The sequence below is a fragment of the Malania oleifera genome, chromosome 1 (assembly GCF_029873635.1).
Source record: "Malania oleifera isolate guangnan ecotype guangnan chromosome 1, ASM2987363v1, whole genome shotgun sequence".
Classification (NCBI taxonomy): Eukaryota; Viridiplantae; Streptophyta; class Magnoliopsida; order Santalales; family Ximeniaceae; genus Malania; species Malania oleifera.
The window spans coordinates 7,952,663-7,975,481 of NC_080417.1; the positions used below are offsets into that span (position 1 = coordinate 7,952,663).

At 35.1% G+C, this 22,819-nt stretch overlaps 1 protein-coding gene across 1 annotated transcript; it reads left to right on the forward strand.

Annotated features, from left to right (window-relative positions):
• The first annotated feature begins 414 nt into the window (after positions 1–414).
• On the forward strand, positions 415–2,921 carry LOC131166843 (putative pentatricopeptide repeat-containing protein At5g65820). Its single transcript, XM_058125440.1, has one exon. It carries the CDS (start codon positions 739–741, stop codon positions 2,749–2,751), a length of 2,013 nt encoding a protein of 670 aa, XP_057981423.1. The 5' UTR covers positions 415–738; the 3' UTR covers positions 2,752–2,921.
• The last annotated feature ends 19,898 nt before the right edge of the window (positions 2,922–22,819 follow it).

Genomic DNA, 22,819 nt, shown 5'->3' on the forward strand with positions numbered 1-22,819 from the left:
TTCATGGCAACAATCTTGCCTAACATCACGACAAGTATCAAGCAAATTGGGGACTGATATTACGTGAACTTTCTATTTAAGAGATGTTAGCAAATTATCTAAATACGGATAGGAGCATGTAGATTAATTACATTCAATTTTATGTTCCCCATTTGCATATATAAATAAGGATTTTATAAAGCTTGTAAAAATATATTAATAGAAGTTCATTCTTTACTTTCTTTTGATCTTTATTTCTCTCTCATTTCTTTTGAACTCAAAATTTAAATTGAACTTGACTTATTTATCTTAAAGAATAAATTTAAATTACCCATAAACTTCAAATAACTAGTGAACGGCTTTCCTCATTTGAGACTCGGATAATGCAATACCCTAATATGAACACTTACGTTTGTGCATTCATGCTTCAAAGGGTGAACGTTTGTTGACTTTGTTGGATGAGACCTCGCATACAAGTACACCTCACCAAATGGCCAAACTACTGAACTATTCGAAACTTCGTGATACTTGGCTGGCGCACTTGAATTTTCATCACGTCGAAACTCGAAGCCAGCGACACCATTTCTGCGCAAAGCCAAAAGGTTGAACTAATTTCTCTATTTTACTTCATGAACTACTTGCCCTCATTGGTTTTGCATAGAAAATTTTTTCGCTGGAAGGTTGAACTAGTTCAGATTTTATGCGTCGGGAAGATGCAAAAAACCTGGTAAAGTTCCGCTGGCAGAAGCAGCAGAGAAAATGCAGCGATTTTCGTCTAAGGCAGCGTCCCTCCGCTCCAAATACCGTATCTTCCCACACTCCTTTGGATTAAACACTCCGTTCAACGCTCTTATCAAACCATGCGTTGCAGCCCCCTCAAATCTTAAACCCTGTTTCTCTTCCTTTCATTCTCGAATGGGTTCTACCCAGATGACACTAGGCTTCGACCCAAATCAGGGATCCGCAAAACTCGATCAGGAAAATGATACTAGAAGAGGGTCAGGTCTCGTTCGCCTTGAAAACAAGCCAGGTGACTATTCACATGATGAGAATTATGATGAATTCGCTGCTGATGTTGAAAAGGTTTATAGAATTTTGAGGAAATTCCACTCTAGGGTCCCAAAACTGGAACTTGCTTTGCAGGAGTCGGCTGTTGTTGTGAGGTCGGGTTTAACCGAACGCGTCTTGAATCGCTGCGGAGATGCGGGGAACTTAGGGTATAGGTTCTTTGTGTGGGCTTCGAAGCAACCGGGTTATAGACACAGTTATGATGTGTACAAAGCCATGATCAAGATATTGGGGAAGATGAGGCAGTTTGGTGCTGTTTGGGCACTAATTGAGGAGATGAGGAAACAGAATCCTCTGTTAATTTCACCTGACTTGTTTGTTATGCTGATAAGGAGATTTGCATCAGCAAGGTTGGTCAAGAAAGCGATTGAGGTTTTGGATGAGATGCCCAAATATGGATGCGACCCAGATGAGCACGTGTTTGGGTGCTTATTGGATGCATTGTGCAAGAATGGTAGTGTCAAAGAAGCTGCATCCTTGTTTGAGGATATGAGAATTCAATTTACCCCAACTTTGAAGCATTTTACTTCATTATTGTACGGTTGGTGCAGAGAAGGAAAACTTATGGAGGCAAAATTTGTGTTGATACAGATGAAGGAAGCGGGATTTGAGCCAGATGTAGTGGTTTACAACAATCTTCTAAATGGATATGCTGTAGCCCGGAAAATGGCGGATGCATATGACCTTTTGAAGGAGATGAGAAGGAAGGGTTGTGAGCCTAATGCAGCATCATTCACGATTTTGATTCAGGCACTTTGTTCCATGGAAAAAATGGACGAGGCAATGAGGGTTTTTGTTGAGATGCAGAGGAGTGGCTGTGAGGCAGATGTTGTGACTTACACTACCTTAATAAGTGGATTTTGCAAGTGGGGGAAGATTGAAAGGGCTTATGAGCTTTTGGATGGTATGATACAACAAGGCCACACACCAAATCAAATGACTTATTTGCACATCATACTTGCACATGAGAAGAAGGAAGAGATGGAAGAGTGTCTGGAACTAATGGAGGAGATGGGAAAGATTGGTTGCAGTCCTGATCTCAGTATCTATAATGTGGTTATTCGCTTGGCATGCAAGTTGGGGGAGGTTAAAGAAGGTGTCCGTCTGTGGAATGAAATGGAAGCAATTGGGCTTCCTCCAGGGCTTGACACATTTATAATAATGATTCATGGGTTTCTTAGCCAAGGTTGTCTGCTTGAGGCTTGTCAGTACTTCAAAGAAATGGTTGGGAGGGGTCTTTTATCTTCTCCTCAGTATGGTACATTGAAAGACCTACTGAATTCTCTATTAAGAGCTGAGAAGCTTGAAATGGCTAAAGATGTTTGGAGTTGCATCATGACCAAAGGGTGTGAGCTTAATGTGTATGCATGGACAATATGGATTCATGCGCTGTTCTCAAATGGGCATGTGAAGGAGGCTTGTTCATACTGTTTGGACATGATGGATGCAGATATAATGCCACAGCCAGATACTTTTGCTAAGCTCATGAGGGGTCTAAGGAAACTATATAACAGGCAGATTGCCGCAGAAATTACAGAGAAGGTGAGGAAAATGGCTGCAGATAGACAGGTGACTTTCAAGATGTATAAACGGCGGGGTGAGAGGGACTTGAAAGAAAAAGTGAAAGCAAAAAAGGATGGGAGGAAGAGGAGGGCTCGCCGACGGCAGTGGGGCAGGGGTCGTGGTAGAGCTAACATTTTGTAATTTGAATGAGAAGGATTCTGTTAATTTGATGGATTTAGTCCCATTTTTTTTTAGGGGTAGTGATGAGGTTCATATCCATGGATGGAAAAATGCTGAATTGTTTTACCCCTTGGTGAAATTCATTGAGATGTACTAGGGATAAATTTTCAATGAGCTTTTCATTTAAAACATGCAGGAAATAGCTTTCTTCGCGAGTATGAGTTTGTTTTCTTGAATCTGCATTTATTCGAGACTTTTGAGTTACTTATTGCATCTTTGATATTTTTTAACTATATTTTGAGTATCTAAAACTCATAATTGCATCAGAATAAATATATGTTGCGGTGGAGATGATTCTGTGCTTTCTGACTAGAATTCTTTAGCATGGTCCTGATAGGCTTTTCTCTGTGGTGTCTATAAATCATAATTTGGGTTTAAATTTTAAAAGCAAGCATGGTTAACAATATCCTGCCCACCTTGGTTGATTCCATAATCCATAGTCTCTTATTGAAAATTTTGCTGAATTGGCAAAGGTGCAAAGTACCAGAATCCATGGGTTTGTAGTATATGAAACATTGAGAAACTAATTCTAGGGGATGTCAGCATATACAAATATTGTTTATGGTCCCATTATAGTGACACCTTATTTATGTAGGACAACCAAGTAAAAGCATTTGGCACACACTTAGTGTGAGCCGCAGCTTATCATAAATTTGTAATGAGACCTGTGTTAATTGCCTAGTGTAGGATTTATTTTATTTTAAATGGCATTCTAAGCTCATTAATGCGCTAACAATTTGCAGCTTGGGGTAAGAATTCCCTAAAACTTTGTTTTTGGAGGTTCCATATTTGCATTTGTCCTTTTCCTTATTCTGTGTCAATTTTGTGGCTGTTTATTAACCTCTTTACCATTCTAACTATTTAACTTTGTTTTTAGCATTAGGAAAGAGAAGCGAGTTGTGATGCCCTTGCTTGAAGAAAATGGGGCCTTTTTAAGTATTCATATGAAAAAGATTGGGGGGGAATTTGACGCTGAAACAAGTGTTTCCATCTTGATCACATTTGACAGTACGTCAATCCAGCCTAAGGTGATGGTGTCATACCATTCTTGTCAAATAATAATAGTTACGTTGGACTAAAGTAAATGAAACTATTGAAGTTACTTCTAATTCACCCATTATTTTCTTTTAGGTTGAGAACTTTGGTATGTGTAATTTTGCAAATCCCCATGTACTTTGGGACATACTTTTGTCCTTTGCTTGCTTCACTGTTTAGGTGGAAGAGTACTACTGAATTTCATGTGCAAATACCAACTCTGTTAATATAAGTGGTTGACTTACATTTGTTCATCAGATCAGTTTCTTTTTGATTGATTTGCCTTGTCAAAAACAACATAAGCTGTGGTGATTAGTTGTCTACAAATGTTAGCTTACATGATAGTATGTTACCTCTTGGAAAGATTTCACAATGAGTTCTTCCTGCTGCCATGTTGTTTTGGGATGAAATTTCATGAAGGGCTTTGGATCCAATATAAAGTTGCTTCTCCTTCCGTATGTTTTTTACTTCCTCTCATTCTCATCTATATGTTCTGACTTTTCCTTTTGGTTTTAGGTAGTGCATTTCTATCTTCATCTTCTAATCCATGAAAATGTTCAAAAACTTCAAATCAATTGCAAAGGACTTTAGTTAATAATTTATTTACCTGTCACTTTTTTTTTTTAATTATGTAAAAGATAGTGATGTAGGACATATGGAAAACAAAAATACTGAGAGGGGGAGTTGAGGGAGAGAAACAGAGAGAGAAGAGAAGAAGAAATGGGAAGGGAGAAGAAAAGAAGCTGGTGCAGGCAGCATATAAAGTAGATACAGATTATAGAATGGGAAATAGAAACAGAACAGATAATATAATTGAGAGAGAGAATAAGAGATAAAAGGAGGAGGAAGAATAGAAGGGGGGAGAAGTGGAGAGGGAAAGGCAGCATGGGGGAGAGGGAAACTGTTCTGGAATTCTGATTTCAAATCTGATGGCTGTCTCATACAACTCACAAATATGTATACCTACAACTAACTAACACACATAATTACATAAAAAGCCCAATATAAGAGGAGATTTTAAGAAAACAAAGTCTCATACAAGCATACTTTCCTAAATCTAAGCATAGTTTCCTAAATCTATGCATAAAATAAGTATGCTAAATAGGCGGCCTAATGATGTTGGTAGTCCTCTGTAATACTTGAGGAACTCGGCTCTGAAGAGTGTGATGGTAACTGTGACAATAACGACTTAGGAGCATCTCACGAATAGCATCCTCAATAAGCCATATAGCATCTAAAGCGGGACAACCTCTCCACTCAATCAAATGCTGTCGAAAACCACCTAGAGGAGAATTTACGTACTTATAATCCTGAGTAGATCCATTCTATGCCTATAAAATGACAAGAGCGTGAGGAATTGCTGACAGTCCAAGATGACAAAGTAAGAGGCTTAAAGTTGACTTGGTAAGTTGTCAAATCCTCCACTTGCAATCTGGACTATTGGTCATATGAGTAGGCAAATCAAGTAAATATGCAGTGGTCCAAGTTTCTTAAGGATGGAGACAAGGTTAATGGCATGGTGTCTCGAGTCGACTATTTTCACACTTTTGTGAAAGAGTAGTGCGGCGCTAGTTAAAGCACTCTTGTTTAACTAGTCAGTCTATCGTTTACTAACATTCGTCCATGAAATACTTTCATTAGCATTCAATCAAATAGCAGCGAAAGTCATAAGCAATCATGAAAGCAGTGGCAAGCAAGTAATAAACATTGAAGCAATGCAATTCATTAACAACACCTCCGTTGACATTATGTGTTGATCGAGGGAGGCAAGAAGACTAAACACGTTGACAATAGCTAGTGAGTTTTACAAGATTGATGAACACTCACCCTCCCCTAAAGAGGTTTTTATGTAAATATCATCCTGACACTGGGAAACATCAAAGTGACCAAGGAGTCATACTGCCTTATTTGGCATACAATGAAACAAATACTAGAAAATAATCCTACACTAGCATTTACATTATGGAAACCCAAGACAAGTAGTCATAGGCAAGCATAATGCCCTAAACAAGCTTAGCTCGTGACACTCCCCCACTTATGCGGTCAACGTCCTCGTAGACTTTACGCTACGTACACTTCAACTTGTCCACGAATGGTTGCATATCTTCTGCAGAAATCCAATTGATTTCTTCGTCACCAAGGCATTTCCACTTCACTAAGAACTCCTGCCGCTTATTCCTTGAGAATATGAACTCTCTATCTACAAGGATCTCTTCAACTTCATGTCTGTCAGGTTGCTTTGTATTCACCTCTGTTCTGTTTGACTGATTTTTCTCTGATTATCGGTATCGGTGTTGTACGGCTTAAGGCAGCTGACGTGAAACACATAATGTACTTTCCTCCAAGTCAGAGGGTCGATTCTGTAAGATACCTTCCTAACTTTGGCCAAGATGGGCACTGGTCCTTCATATTTGCTAAGTATTCTCGTATCTTGTCCTCGTAGTGACCTGATCTGTTCAAAAGGCTCTTATAAACATACTACATGCTTTAAATGTAAAAGGATGGGTTATATAAAATTCGATTGTCTTTTTAAGAACAAAGATGTTAAAATGAAAAAGGTATGGAGAGTTAAAGGAGAGTCAAGCACTAACCCCCGTGGACCTAAGAAAAAATGGGTACCAAAAACAATTACTTAAATGTTTACTGCAGGTGTGCTTGAGATCATCCTCCTCAAAAGATAGATGGTATATGGACAACGGATGTTCGCGTCATATGACTACGAATAAAGCTAAATTCGCATCCATCACACCAAAGGACGGAAGATTTGTCACTTTTGGGGATAATACAAAAGGAAAGATCATAGGTGTTGGTAAAGTTGGTAACGATTCATCACTCTTTATAGATGATGTTTTAATGGTTGATGGTTTAAAACATAACTTATTAAGCATAAGTCAGCCGTGTGATAAAGGTTATCAAGTATTTTTTGAAACTGACAAGTGCATTATTGGACATAAAATTGATAACAAAATTCTATCCACTATTGAGCGTCATGGAAATGTGTATACCACAAGCTTTGATAACTTAACTTCTCAACGCATGACATGCTTCTATGCTATGAATGAAATTAGTTGGATTTGGCATAAGAGACTAGGAGACGCAAACATGGATTTAATAACTAAACTAGTTAAGGGAGACTTAGCTAAGGGATTGCCTAAAATAAAATTCGTGAAAGACAAAATCTGTGATGCATGTCAACTAGGAAAATAAGTAAGATCTAGTTAAGAAGAAGAAAGTAATCTCTACTGCTAGGCTACTCCAAATGCTACACTTAGACTTATTTGGTCCAAACCTAATTTAGAGTTTAGGAGGAAAATCATACGCATTTGTTATCGTTGATGATTATTCTAGATTTACGTGGGTAATATTTTTAGGTCACAAAGATGAAGTACGTGAACAATTTATTAAACTGTGCAAGAAAATTCAAAATGAAAAGGGATACACTATCACTAAAATCAGAAGTGATAGGGGTATAGAATTTAAAAATCAAGGAATGAAAGAATATTGTGATTCATTAAGAATATCTCATAATTTTTCAGCTCCTAGAACACCATAATAAAATGGTGCAGTTGAGAGAAAGAATAGGTCTATACAAAAAATGACAAGAACTATGTTCAATGAATATAAACTACCTAAATACTTCTAGGCTAAGGTAGTAAATATCTCTTGTTATGTTTGTTGACCTTATAAGTCACGCTCGGTTTTGATAATGATAAATACTCCTGTATTTAATGAATATCCAGTTTATGTGCAAGTCTATATTAGCAGATACATTGATGACACGAGAAAGCTTATGGCTTGAAGACCAATCCATGTTTTTCAATTATAATATATTTTAAGTGGTGAAATTGGTCTGTAATAGTAATTAGGATATTTGGTTTATAATAAGCACACACATCACATGCATGGTTTATTTTATAAGCTCAAACCATATACAAACTAAAAGTGACCGTAGAAAGATCTTAGGGTTTACCTCTGGTCAACCGACACCGAACTTTTTCGGTGTATTCATAAGTGGACATAAATGACCCTAGGACACACATTTGCATCTATGATTGTTAGGCGCTTCATTAGGTTTTGTGTGTATAAAAACGGGACCGAAATGCACACTTTGTGCACTTTTGGTCGACCGAACCAGGCAGTTCATTCTGCCCTGGTCGACTGAACCAGGCCTGGGTCAACAGTTGACCAAGGCCCTGGTCGAACGAACCAGGTAGTACGAAAAGCCCCGGTCGACCGAAACCTCCCTGGGTCAACATTTTGACCATCTGGTCGACCGAGCCACTTTTGTACTCCAACTACCTGGTCGACCGAGGGTCCTTAAGGAAAAATCCCAGCAGTCTAGTCGACCGAACCTGCCGGTTCAAAATGGCTCGGTCGACCGAACCTTGGAAATTTGAAAAATCGCCTTCTCCTGGTCGACCGGGCCTTTAGTTCAAAATCCCCCTGATCGACCGAACCATATGAGTCCTGGTCAACCGAACTTGTTTTGGTCAACCAGACCTCTCGGGTTGCACCTAATTTTTTACCGAAGTTAATATTTTTAAATAGAGTTAAAATGTTTTAAACATCATTAAACTTTTCTAACAATCCCTAATAGGTCCCCAACGGTCAAAAATTCTAGTATGTCTATATATACCCTTTCATTTGGGAGAATTAAACATCGATTAGCAAAAACAAGAAATCAAATTCTCTCTTAAGCAAAATATTTCTCATTGCTCATATTCTTCCTAATACACTCTAGCTTACCTTCAAAAGTTGTAAAATCATTTGTAAGTGTTCTTGAGTGTTTAGTTTGAAAGGTTTGCTCTCTCTTTGCCGTGAAATTGATTCATTTTGTTGAGAGCCAAACCCAAAAGGATTCTTAGGGGACTTTGCTTATAAGTTCATACTAAGAAGACTTTATTAGATCTTCTGAGATTGCATATTCGTTGCAACATCTTGAGAAGCTCATATCTGCTTTTGGTTGCAAAATATTTTCAAAATCATTTACAAATATCTAGTGTTCTTTATCTTGAAAATCATTTGAGGAGATATTTGTTTTTGAAGTGAAACATTTTTGTTGCAATATTTAATCACTCACTTATTATTTTCTAAAAACAAAGATTATATATATTTTGCAGTCCAAGCATATACATATTTATGTGATTGAGATATTCTGCTGATCAATACTCTTGAGGCTTGCTTGATATTCTGTGTGAGCACGTTTGATTGAATATCTTGATATACACAGATTGTCGTTGACACTCTCACGTACGTATCACACTAATAGAAAATATATTTGAGAGTTGAACTATTTAGAACACACTGAGCTTACATTTTAAATCATCTGTGGTGTTTGTGATTGTGCGCATTTGGGGTACAAATCTGCTTTACGTGAAAGCACCCTTATATTGTACCTTTTGATTATATATCTAAGAGATTCCAGGCGTGGCCTGAGGGGGCGGTAATCCAGCCCGGTAAGGATTGGTGTAAAGGTTGAGGTCAGCCCTGTGCTAATTGACTTGGTTTGTATAGGTGCCGCTCCACCCGTTTAAGTGAGCAAGTTATTGTGATAATCCTTATGCTAGTTAGCCAAGGCATGGACGTACGCAGTTGGCCGAACCTCGATAACATATCTGTGTGTCACCCTTCTTTTTACTGCTTTCTGGTACTTGTGTAATTGATTAAACTGCTTTATTTAATTTTTGATATTACTTGCACTAGATTGAACATAGGATTGTGAACATACTTATGTTAGGAGGAATATCTAGGGGATAGATTTTAAAAATACCAATTCACCCCCCTCTTGGGATCACGGTAAAGTTAACAATGTTCTAAATAGAGTACTAATTAGACCATCTCTAAATAAGACTCCATATGAATTTTGGAATGATTATAGACCAAACATCTCATATTTCCATGTCTTTGGTTGCAAGTGCTTTGTACTTAGAGACAATGAACATTTAAGAAAATTTGATGTGAAATATGATGAAGATATTTTTCTAGGATATGCCTTAGATAGTAAAACCTACAGGATATATAATAAACGAACATTAACCGTTGTAGAATCCATTCATGTTGTATTCAATGAATCCAATCCATTTGCTCAAAAGACTGATGAGGATGAAATTGAGATTAATAAGGAATTTGAAAAACTGTCTATTGAAAATAATTCAGATAAGGACGCTGAAGTTAAAGAAACATCTTCTGAAGATAATCAAGTGGAAAAAGAGATTAATGAATCATCTAGAGAATGGAAGTACATAAATAATCATCCTATGGATCAAATTATAGGAGAACTATCACATGAAGTAACTACACGGTCCTCACTTAGAAATATGATTAGTCATTTTGCTTTCTTATCACAAGAGGAACTTAAGAATGTGAGTGAAGCAATTGAATGATGAATCATGGGTAATATCTATGCAAGAAGAACTAAATTAGTTTAAGAGAAATAAAGTTTGGACATTAGTTCCTAAACTTAAAGATAAGATAGTTATTGGAACAAAATGGATATATAAGAACAAGAAAAATGAACATGGAATAGTTGTTAGAAATAAGGCAAGACTAGTAGCTCAGAGATACAACCAGGAAGAAGGAATAGATGTCAAAAGTGCATTTTTAAATGGTTATATAAGTGAAAGTATATGTAGAACAACCCCTGGGTTTTGAAAATCATTAGCATCCAAATCATGTTTATAGACTAACTAAAGCCTTGTATGGTTTAAAGCAAGCTCCTAGAGCTTGGTATGAAAGGTTAAGTAATTTTCTACTGGATAACGAATTTATTAGAGAGACATCTTAAGAGCATATCTACACATTCTTTGTTTCTCCCTCATTTTTCATACCCCCTTTGTGCATTAAATTTCATATTTCTCCTACTCTTTCACTTTGAAAATTCTTTTTGGGAGAAAATATTGTGGGTTATTAAAGGAAGCTTGGCGCATATATCCACTCATATATTTCTACTTCAAATGCTTCTTTTTCTTGAGGTAATTTTGAAAAGGTTTGAGCATATGTTCAAGTTTATATATATTGCTTGGAGGCCTCTACTATTTATTTTTGTTGTTTTTTTAAGATCAAATTTATCCTACTCTTCTTGAAAATATTTTTTAGAGAAAAATATTTTGGAGGTTTTATTTAAAATGACATGAGCTTATATTCATGTTTATATATAATGCTTGATTGCATTTTTATTTACATCATTGGTTTTCAAAGATAAAAAATTCTCTCATTCTTTTTATTTGAAAAATTATTTTTGGAGAAATTTTTGGTTATTCAAATGGGGTTTGAGCACATGTTTAATCCCATATATGTGTTGCTTGAAAGCCTTATTGAATTCAATTTTTTAAGGTCAATCATTTAGAAAGAAAACCCAAGTTCTCTCTTCTTCTTTTTTTCAAGTTATTTTTGGAGAAGAACTTCTTGGGTTATTCAAGAACTTTGAGCATATACTTAATTGATATATATTGGCTTGAAAAGGTTCTTGAGAAAAGCCTTGAGCATGTTTTTAATCGTATACATATTTTCTTGGAGGTTTTGTTGATTTTTTTTTAAAGTCATTTCAAAAGAGAAAATCATTTTCCATGCTCTCATGTTTTTATTTGAAAAATATTTTTGAGAGGAGAAATCATACTCTATTGAGTTTCATGTTTAAATTATATGAGAATGCATATAGTATTTCAATTTGTACACATTTGCTTTTTGAGAAGCATTTACTTGTACGTAAATTTTATTATCTATTGTATCCCAAGCGTGACCTGAAGAGGGAGAGTCTTCCTGTCAAGAGTCCTGGATAGACTTATACCTGGTTAAGAAAGTCCCAGACTGGTTCAAACCCAGTTAGGAAAACTAGAAGCACCGTCCTGTAAGGTGTATTGGTTGTGGCTCAGCTCCATAATTTGAGCTGGGGAGTGTCTACCCCGTAAGGACAGTGTAAGTGGCATCACTCCTCCTGGTTAAAGTGAGCACTTAGTGAATCCTTGAGCTGCTGGCTTAAGGCGGGGACGTAGGCTGGTTTGACCGAACCTCGATAACAAATTCGGTGTTCTTTCTCTTCCCTACACTCTTTACATTGTAGCACGAGCATGTTTGTATTTAAATTTATTGTGCATGGCTTAAATATTCGCATATTCTTAATACCTGTGAAATTGGTGAATGCTTAGAAAGACCCTAAGTTGTACTATACTGATTGTGATTTGAAGTCAACTTAGGAAGAAATTTTTAAATACCCAATTCACCACCCTCTTGGGCATACACCATTCCTATCAAGCTTACTGTATCTGGCTGCCAACAGACGTAACATAATGTTTAGCGTATGTTTGTGCACAAGATTTCAGACTTCACCAAGAGTCCCATTTATTAGTTGTCAAAAGAATACTTAGAGGCCTGATTTTAACCATTGAACTTGGATTATGGTATTCGAACTATAGCTCCTGTAACAACTCGGAAAAATTAATTAATAAAAATAATAAAGGAAGAGAAAAGGGGAAGAAAAAGAAATATTTTAAGGACGTCAACAAGAACTCGTCGACGAACCAACTGGTCTCGTCGATGAGCATTCACCTTGGCTTGTCGACGAGGGCAATGTCTCGTCGACGAGGAGTTACCGAGAGGGTTTTAGGTATTCTGAAACTCGTCGATGAACTCACGGTCTTGTCGATGAGTGTTCTTCATGGGATCGTCAACGAATCTACGTGTCTTGTTGTCAAGTCCCTGCCTATAAATAGCAAAATCTTTAATTTTTCAATGAGGAAATCACTTTCCTCTCGTTTTTCTCTCTAAAATTCGGCCAACCTTCTCACTACGATTCTGGGTCGGATTTAACCCAATTCAATAATCGGAAGCTATCATGATACTCTTGGGAAGATTCTCTGCAAAATAAGCAGAGCAAAATTTTGGTTTGAGAAGTTTGGGAAACATCCCAAAACCAGAGTAAGTGAGTAGGGTTTTATTATTATTTTGAAATATATGGAACCTAAGAAGTATTAAATGAGTATTTTTCTGAGATTTGAGTGAGTTGGGAATTTTGGATTACAGGGCCTCGTTTTTGTTCGATTTTAGGCTGAATCCCGAGGAGTAGGTAAAGGGAAATATTTAATAACATCTTTTTATTAATTTTTAAACCGGCTAAATTTTGGGTATAAAATTCTATATATATTTGCATAATTTTCTAAACAGTGCAGGCATTGAAAATATTGTTTTTGATTATGTAATATATTGGGAAAAATCTTGTGGCATGAAGACAACTTTGATAATTAAATGGTTGCGGGTGTTGCTTGATTTTGATTGATGTTCGCTTGTGGATACTATTTGGATTGTGAATACTGTTTGGTTGTGATGATGTTTGGATGATTAAATTCTGTGAATGGAAATGCGTTGATGTGCTTACCTGTACTGGATGTATATTGTGTTGTGGTTCGTGTAAAATTGTGATATAACGTTGGCAGTGGTATAAGGAGGTCGTTATATTGTACCTGATATAAATTTGTCATATAACGTTGGCAGTGGTATGAGGAGGTCGTTATATGGGCATTTATATGGGGGTAAAACATTGGCAATAGTATGAGGTGTTTGTTTTACATATTTACCCTAAATAGGATTGTGTGTGGGGGGGGGGGGTGTGAATGAAGATTGTGTGAGTAATTCTATGTGGACTGTGATACTTGTGTGGTTATGGACCCTTTGTGGATGTGATTGAGAAGCTTGTGTTGTAACCTGTGTGGTTAAGAAGATTATTTGTGTATCCTATGTGGATTAGGTGTGGTATGTGTACATGTGGAATCTGTTAAATGATTAACGTTGTTTATGTTTAACTTTAATTGCATAAGTATTTATGGTAAAGTAGATTACTCTGTCCGAGGGCTTGCTGAGGAAGGCGAGTGTTCTGGTAATTATCTGTAATACCAGAGCAGAGGGAAGCCACTTGTATGGGCGGGTGACCTTCCCTATTCTCGAATACATAACTCGAGAGTTTACTGAGAAAGGTGAGTGTCCTGGTATTAGCACTAGAGTAGAGGGATTCTATTTGTATAGGCAGGTAGACTTTCCTATTCTCGGGAATTATCAATAAAAATAATTATGTATGTGTGTATGTGATTGGGTGACAGAGAAGTTAATAATGATGTGATTAAGAATGCATTTTCTCAACTGCTATTGATTGTGAAATACAATTGTATGTATATTTTGTAATTATATTTTAAACATTTTAGCCACACACTGTTGTAACTTATTTCTTCCTTACTGAGAGGCGTCTCACCCCGGAAAATATTTAATTTTTTCAGGTCTTCCAGGTGATCGAGCTTAGAAAGCTCTATGGCGGGGTAGTTTTTGTGAGGGGATACCAGAACGGATATATGCTTAGTTTTATATTTAATATATTTTTTCTTGGTTATGTAATATAAAGAATGGATGTACCTTTTTATGGGTTTGCATATTATAGAACTCTGGTATTTTGTTTGAGGATATTTAATTAATTCTACTACATGAATGGTATTAGAGACGCGTGGACGGTCTCATAACACTCCGAGCCCCACGTGGCGGGTTCGGAGCATTACACCTCCTTTGAGATTATTAGCTATTCGGATGCAGATTTTGCCGGTAGCAAAGTAGATAGAAAGAGTACGAGTGACACATGTCATTTCTTAGGACATTCTTTAGGATCTTGGTTTTCAAAGAAACAAAATTCAATTATTCTTTCTACAGCCGAGGCAGAATATATAGCGACTGGAAGTTGTGCCCAAATGCTTTACATGAAACAACTTATGGATTTTGGATTACTCTATGACACAGTTCCTATAAGATGCGACAATACGAGTGCAATAAACATCTCAAAGAATCCTATATCATATTCATGAACTAAACACATAGAAATTAGATATCATTTTCTTCGTGACCATGTGCAAAAAAGAGATGTGACACTTGAGTTTGTATACACAGATGAACAATGGGCAGACATATTCACGAAACCACTTTCAGAGGATAGGTTTATCCAAATTAGATGTAAATTAGGCCTGATGCATAGTTGAGAAATTGCCTAGAGTTACATTAGACTACATAATTAAGGGGGAGCAATTTAAATTAAAATTCACATTTGGTTAAAAAAAATTTCACATTTGACTGATTTGTTTTACATTTGGTATGAAACTTAACAAATGGTTATTGCATGTTAAATTTTTATGGGTACATGATACATGTTGATGCTTACATAAACCTTTGGACTTAAATGGACTAATTTGCTTATCTATGTCTATATACATTGCAATACAGTGTATGTCCACATTGAAATTTGATTCAACAACCCAAATATACATTAGAAAGGGGGAGAAGTAAATTGAGTAACATAGGGAGATATATTCAGTAGCACAATCTTGAAACATAGAGTTTGAAATGTATTTTGATTGCAAAGATGAGGTATAATTATGTTAGAACATTTTTTTTTTTTATACCTTTTTGTTGATGTCAAAAGGGGGAGAAGTTAGTAAACAAAAACGATTTTTCTTTTGTCAAAAACGGTGAGAAGTAGTAAGCAAATTTTTTTTTTTGCAAATTATTTTTTCCTATATAGAAGTATATACTAGCAAAAATATAATATTGCATATTCTACAATGTGTATAAACTTCATTGTGTGTAAACCATATTGCTATATTGCTGACTTCTAAATTATGCATTATCTTAGGGGGAGCCTTATTAGGTGTAACCCATTTTTGCTCGTGTATTTGTCATCATAAAAAATGGGGAGATTGTTGACTCTATGAGTCCAATCCTATTTTGATAATGACAAATCACTTTGTATTTGACCTAAGAAATTGAGTTTGTGAACAGGATCATGATTTAGAATGCACGAACGGTAAGCTTGATATGGAAGCCATGAGGAACCTAAAGTACATATCACTTGGCTCAGTCCATGGAACTAGAAGAATAAAAGGATGAAGAAGCAAGCTTCAAGTTCAAGATCTTCAATGAGAATGGGTATTTAGAATTGAATGTATTTACATATTTCATATGATTTAATTCAAAGCTCAAATATACCCTAGACAGACCTTAGGACTCATGCATTTCATGAAAGATTCATTTACATTAGTTCTAAGTTGAACAAATTTTTCAAGACAAATTTTAGTGGCCTCGTTGACGAACCCTGTCGACAAACATATGAAGGCCACTCAGAATTGAACAGTGTTGTCTCATTGACAAAAAAATACCGAGAGCCCAAAAAGTTCAAACAGTGCTCTCGTCGACGAACGAGTGTTGTACACTCGTCGACGAACGTACCCATTCATCGACAAAGGTAGCGGCGCACAACGATGTTCCAGTGCGGACACAGAAGTAAATATGATATTTTAAATGATCTAACGGCCAAAAATTGTTTAGATGGCGAGATTGCTTATAAACCTAAACTCTAAACCCTGGAGCACCACTTTTTGCACATTTATTGGGAGCCTTGAACTATTACACATCTCTTGAGAGCATTGAACACACTACTAAGCTCTTTCCTGCAATTTCAAAGCATTCACATCAAATATGAGCTTGAGTTACGTTGATTTTCAAAAGGCGTTCCAATGAATATAGTGCAAACAACTTGGGTATTAAGTTTTGGTGATCAAACAAATGTTTGCTTATTATCAAAGATTTTTTTTCACAAATTTATTATTGAACATTCTTTGAGAGATTGATCTTGAGTTATTAATTATATATACAATTTGTAAAAGATCATTACTTGAGAAAAGTTTTTGTTTAAAACTAAAATCTTGGAAATAGTTTTAAATATATTTTCATTCAAAGATTTGCTATTTGATTAGTGCAAAAATTAATTTATTGCAAATACAATGAGCTTCTAAATACATATTCTTGAAGAATTTTGTTTTAAAATTATTGTTTAAATCTTTGCAAATATTCAAAGTCACACATTTGTACAAAGATTCAACTTTACAAATTATTTGATAGTAAGAACATAGATCTGTGCATTATTCAAGATTATTTTTGAAAGAATCTTATTTTCTATTCTTGCATAAAGTATTCTAAAATTGAATCCTAAGATATCCAAAGCATTTACTAATAAAATCATTTTTGGGAGATATTGATTAAAAGGTATATTTGTATTTCATCTCATTCCTTATATAAAGATCATATTGATACATACATATTGAGCTTCAAGTTTTATCATATTGAGTATGAACTAGAATTTCTATTGTACTCACTAGTTTTGTGTAGAAACATTTGAGCTTTTGTAGAAATTGTAATTTTCTATTGTATTCATGGTTCGAGCTGTGAACTAAGGTTAAAGAGAAAGCTACGCCTCTTGTAAGCAGCAGATTATAAGGGAAGCTCCGTCCCAATTAAAGGAGCGGGTTTTTAGTGGAATCCTTGAGTGTGTTGCTCAAGGCGAGGATGTAGGCTTGGGTAGGCCAAACCTCATAAAAATCGTGTTTGTCTTCTCTCTTCCCTTAACTCTTTTAATTTCTGCCTGCATTTAAATTATTTGTTTATTGTGTCTGAGTTAAGCATTTGATAAGTTTGTTTGTGATTGGGTAAAATTGTATGCTTTATAAGGCCACACATTAAATTGATTAATTATGAAACATTAAGATAGGTATTAAGTAGATTGCAAGTTCGTAATTAATAGCTTTTAGAATTAGAACTTAATGGACTTAATTCTTGGAAATACCCAGTTCACCCCCTCCCTCTTGGGATAACACCGTAATTCACACCCCCTCTTGGGATAAGACCGAAATTCATATTTGGTATCAGAACGAGGTTACATAGACTTAACCGTTATTTTTGTAAAAGATCACAATGACACACACCGGTGTAACCCCATTCAGTGAGGGACACTCATTCACTAAACCACCAATTTTTTGTGGTGTAAATTACAGCTACTGGAAACGAAGGATGAGTATATATCTTTTAAATGTTGATTGTAAAGCGTGGAGAATAGACTCTAAAGGAAATCATATTCCTATGAAAGTAGTTGATAAGGTAAATGTACCTAAAACTGAAGATGAGTATACTGATGATAATTGGAAATCTATTCAAATAAATGCTACTGCTATAAACCTTCTATATTGTGCACTAGATGGTAATGAGCTTAATAGGGTGATGACCTATAAAATTGATAAAGAGATATGGGAAAAATTAGAAGTAACATATGAAGGCACTAAGGAAGTAAAAGATAGTTAGATAGATATGTTTACTAGTGAATATGAGGCATTTAAAATGACTGCTGATGAATCTATTCAATCCATGTATACTAGATTCACACACATCATGAATTCCTTAAATGCTCTTGATAAATCTTACCCTACTTATGAGTTGATTAGGAAAATCCCTAGGGGACTACCGCTAGTTTGGGAAGCTAAAGGAAGGAATCTGAAAGAGATGTTAGTTCATGAAGTAATTGATTCACTCATCATGTATGAGCTAGCAATAAATAAGAGGAAAAATGAGCAAAATAAAGCAAAGAGAGTTACAGCTCTTAAGGCATCGTCTAGTAGTTCTAGTGAAGGAGGTGACTCAAAATCGAAAGATGGCATGACCTTGTTAACAACGAAGTTCGAAAAGTTCCTGAAGAAGAATAAAAAGTTTGACAGAAAATTTTAGAACTCGAAATCAGAAAGGGGAGAGTCAAGCAAAAAGAAACAAAAGGATGATCCACCAACTTGCTACAACTGCAGAGAGGTTGGACACATCAAGCTTGAATGTCCTAAACTAAAGAAATCCTCCAAGAAAAAGAAGAAGGCTCTAAAAGTCGGTTGGGACATGCACAACACAAGTAGTTTAGACACTGAGGCCAGTGATGATCAGGTAGCCAATCTGTGTCTAATGGCATATGATGACCTTGAGGTACAATCATTTTTCTTAGCATCTTCTTATTATTCCAGTGATTTTGAAAATGAAAATAGCAAGTTTTCTTATAAATAATTGCAACAAGAATACTTGTACACTCTTAAAATGCTTGAGAGGAAAATTAAGAAATTTTTTTATTTAAAATGTAAAGTAAAAGAACTCTCAAAACTTATTGAAAAACAAAATGAGTCTCATGCATCTGTGATAAAAGAAAAGGATTTAAAAATTGAGGAATTGAAAAGAAATTTGAAAGACAATTCTAAAATTATTCATAAGTTCACTGAAGGCCAAAGTAATTTTGAAAGACTTCTTGGGGCATGAAGAAACTCCCTTGATAAAGAAAGACTTTGTTTGGATGGAAAAGAAAACATGAAACAAAAACATCTTCACATGGGTTATTTTGTAAGAGAATCAAAAGCTTATACTCCATCAAAAGACTCCTATAAATATACTATATGCTTTAAATGTAAAAGGATAGGTCACATAAAATTTGATTGTCCTTTTAAGAACAAAGATGTTAAAATTAAAAAGATATGGAGAGTTATAGGAGATTCAAGCACTAACCCCCATGGACCCAAGAAAAAATGGGTACCAAAAATAGTTACTTAAATGTCTATTGCAGGTATGCTTAAGATCATCCTCCTCAAAAGATAGATGGTATATGGACGACGGATGTTCACAACATATTACTGGGGATAAAGCTAAATTCGCATCCATCACACCAAAAGACAGAGGATTTTTGTCACTTTTGGAGACAATGCAAAAGGGAAGATCATAGGCATAGGTAAAGTTAGTAACAATCTATCATTTATTATAGATGATGTTTTACTAGTTGATGGTCTAAAACATAATTTATTAAGTATAAGTCAATTGTGTGATAAAGACTATAAAGTATCCTTTGAATATGACAAATGCATTATTGAGTACAAACCTGATAACAAAATTCTATTTACCGCTGACCATCATGAAAATGTATATACCACCAGCTTTGATAACTTAACTTCTCAATGTGTGACATGTTTCTCTACTATGAATGAGATTAGTTGGATTTGGCATAGGAGACTAGGACATGCAAACATGGACTTAATATCTAAACTAGTTAAGGGATAGTTAGTTAAGGGATTGCCTAAGACAAAATTTGTGAAAGATAAAATATGTGATGCATGTCAAGTGGGAAAACAAGTAAGATCTAGTTTCAAGAAGAAGAAAGTAATCTCTACTACTAGACCACTTCAAATGCTACATTTAGATTTATTTGGTCCAAACCCAATTCAGAGTTTAGGAGGAAAATCATACGCTTTTGTTATCATTGATGATTATTCTAGATTCACGTGGGTACTATTTTTAGTTCACAAAGATGAAGCATGTGAACAATTTATTAAACTATGCAAGAAAATTCAAAATGAAAAGGGATATATAATCACAAAAATCTGAAGTGATAGGGGTAAAGAATTTAAAAATCAAGGTATGAAAGAATACTATGATTCATTAGGAATATCGCATAACTTTTCAGTGCCTAGAATACCACAACAGAACAGTGTAATTGAAAGAAAGAATAGGTCTATACAAGAAATGACTAGAACTATGCTTAACGAACATAAACTACCTAAGTACTTCTGGGCTAAGGCAATGAACACCACCTGATATGTTCTAAATAGAGTTCTGATTAGACCATCTCTAAATAAGACTCCTTATGAATTATGAAATGACCATAGACCAAACATCTCATATTTCCATGTTTTTGGCTGCAAATGCTTTGTACTTAGAGAAAATGAACATTTAGGAAAGTTTGATGTGAAATCTGATGAAAGTATTTTTCTAGGATATGCCTTAGATAGTAAAGCCTATATGGTATATAATAAACAAACATTAATCATTGTAGAATCCATTCACGTGGTATTCGATGAGTCCAATCCTTTTGCTCAAAAGTCTGATGAAGAGGATAAATTTGAGGTAAATAAGGAATTTGAAAATTTATGTATTGAAATTAATTCATATAAGAACATTGAAGTTAAGGAAACACTTTCTGAAGATAATCAAAGAGAAAAATAGGTTAATGAACCACCTTGAGAATGGAAGTACATAAAGAATCACCCCATTGTTCAAATTATAGGTGAACCATCACATGGAGTAGCTACATGATCCTCACTTAGAAATATGATTAGTCATTTTGCCTTCTTATCGCATGAAGAACCTATGAATGTGAGTGAAGCAATTGAGGATGAATCTTGGGTGATATCTATGCAAGAAGAATTAAACCAGATTGAGAGGAATAAAGTATGGACATTAGTTCCTAGACCTGAGGATAAGACAGTTATTGGAATAAAATGGATATATAAGAACAAGAAAGATGAGCATGGAATAGTTGTTAGAAATAAGGCAAGACTTGTACCTCAAGGATATAATCAAGAGGAAGGCATAGATTTTGAGGAAACCTTCGCACCTGTAGTTAGAATGGAAGTCATTCGAATGTTGTTAGCTTATGCTACTTTTAAGAATTTCAAACTATATCAAATGGATGTTAAAAGTGTATTTTTAAAATGGCTACATAAGTGAAGAAGTATATGTAGAACAACCCCCAAGTTTTGAAAACTATAACCATCCAAATCACGTTTATAGACTAACTAAAGCCTTGTATGGTTTAAAGCAAGTTCCTAGAGCTTGGTATGAAAGGCGAAGAAAATTTCTACTGTATAATGGATTTATCAAAAGGAAGACAGACACAACACCCTTTATAAAATCTAAGAATGATAACATGCTCCTAATACAAGTATACGTAGATGATATCATCTTTGGAGCAACAAATGAAGAGTTGTGCAATGAGTTTGCAAGTTGTATGCAAAACGAATTTGAGATGAGCATGATGGGAGAACTAAATTTCTTCCTAGGACTTCAGATCAAATAAGCAAAACATGGAATTTTCATAAATCAGTCGAAGTATATTAGAGACTTGTTCAAAAGGTTTAATTGGAAGATGGTAAAATTTTAGGAACGCCTATAAGCTCTTTAGTAAAATTAGACAAAGATGAGTAAGGGATACCAGTAGATGTTAACCTCTATCATGTTAAGCTTTAGTGTTTATTTGTGTGCAAGATTTTAGGCTGCACTTGAAGAGTCCCACTTATTAGCTGTCAAAAGAATACTTAGATATCTTATTGGAACCATTGAACTTGGATTATGGTATCCTAAGCATACCTCCTTTGAGATTGTTAGCTATTCGGATGCTGATTTTGTTGGTAGTAAAGTGGATAGAAAAAGTACGAGCGGCACTTGTCATTCTTAGGACATTATTTAGTCTTTTGGTTTTCAAAGAAGTAAAATTTAGTTGCTCTTTCCATAGCCGAAACTGAATATATAGCGGTTGGAAGTTGTTGTGCTCAAACACTATACATGAAGCAACAACTTATGGATTTTGGATTACACTATGACACAGTTCCTCTAAGATGCAACAACACCAATGCAACAAACATCTCAAAGAATCCTATATTACATTCACAAACTAAACACATAAAAATTAGACATCATTTTCTTCGTGACCATGTCTAAAAAGGAGATGTGACACTTGAATTTGTATGCACAGATGAACAATGGGTAGACATATTTACGAAACCACTTTCAGAGGATAGGTTTATCCAAATTAGATGTGAATTAAACCTGATGCATAATCGAGAAGTTGCCAAGAGTTACATTAGACTACATAATTAAGGGGGAGCAACTTTAATTAAAATTAACATTTGGTTAAATTTCTCACATTTGGCTAATTTTTTTTTGTTCACATTTGGTATTAAAATTAATAAATGATTATTGCATGTTAAATTTTTTTTATGGATACATAACACATGTTGATGTTCACATAAATTTTTGGACTTTAATGGACTAATTTGCTTATCCATGTCTTTGTAACTTGAAATGTTGTGTATGTTCGCATTGAAATTTGATTCAACAACACTGATATACCTTAGAAAGGGGGCCAGAGAAGTAAATTGAGTAACACAGAGGGAGATATATCTCGCTGTACAACTTTGACATATAAAGAAATTTTTAAAAAAATGAGATATATTTATGTTAGAACAATTTTTTATATATACCTTTTTGTTGATGTCAAAAGAAGGAGAAGTATATAAGTATAAACTAGCAAAAATAGTTTTGAATGAAAAGGGGAGAAGTTGTACTA

Excerpts from the sequence above, each read along its gene's own strand:
- LOC131166843 (XM_058125440.1), top strand. The coding sequence starts at position 739 with ATGCAGCGATTTTCGTCTAAGGCAGCGTCCCTCCGCTCCAAATACCGT.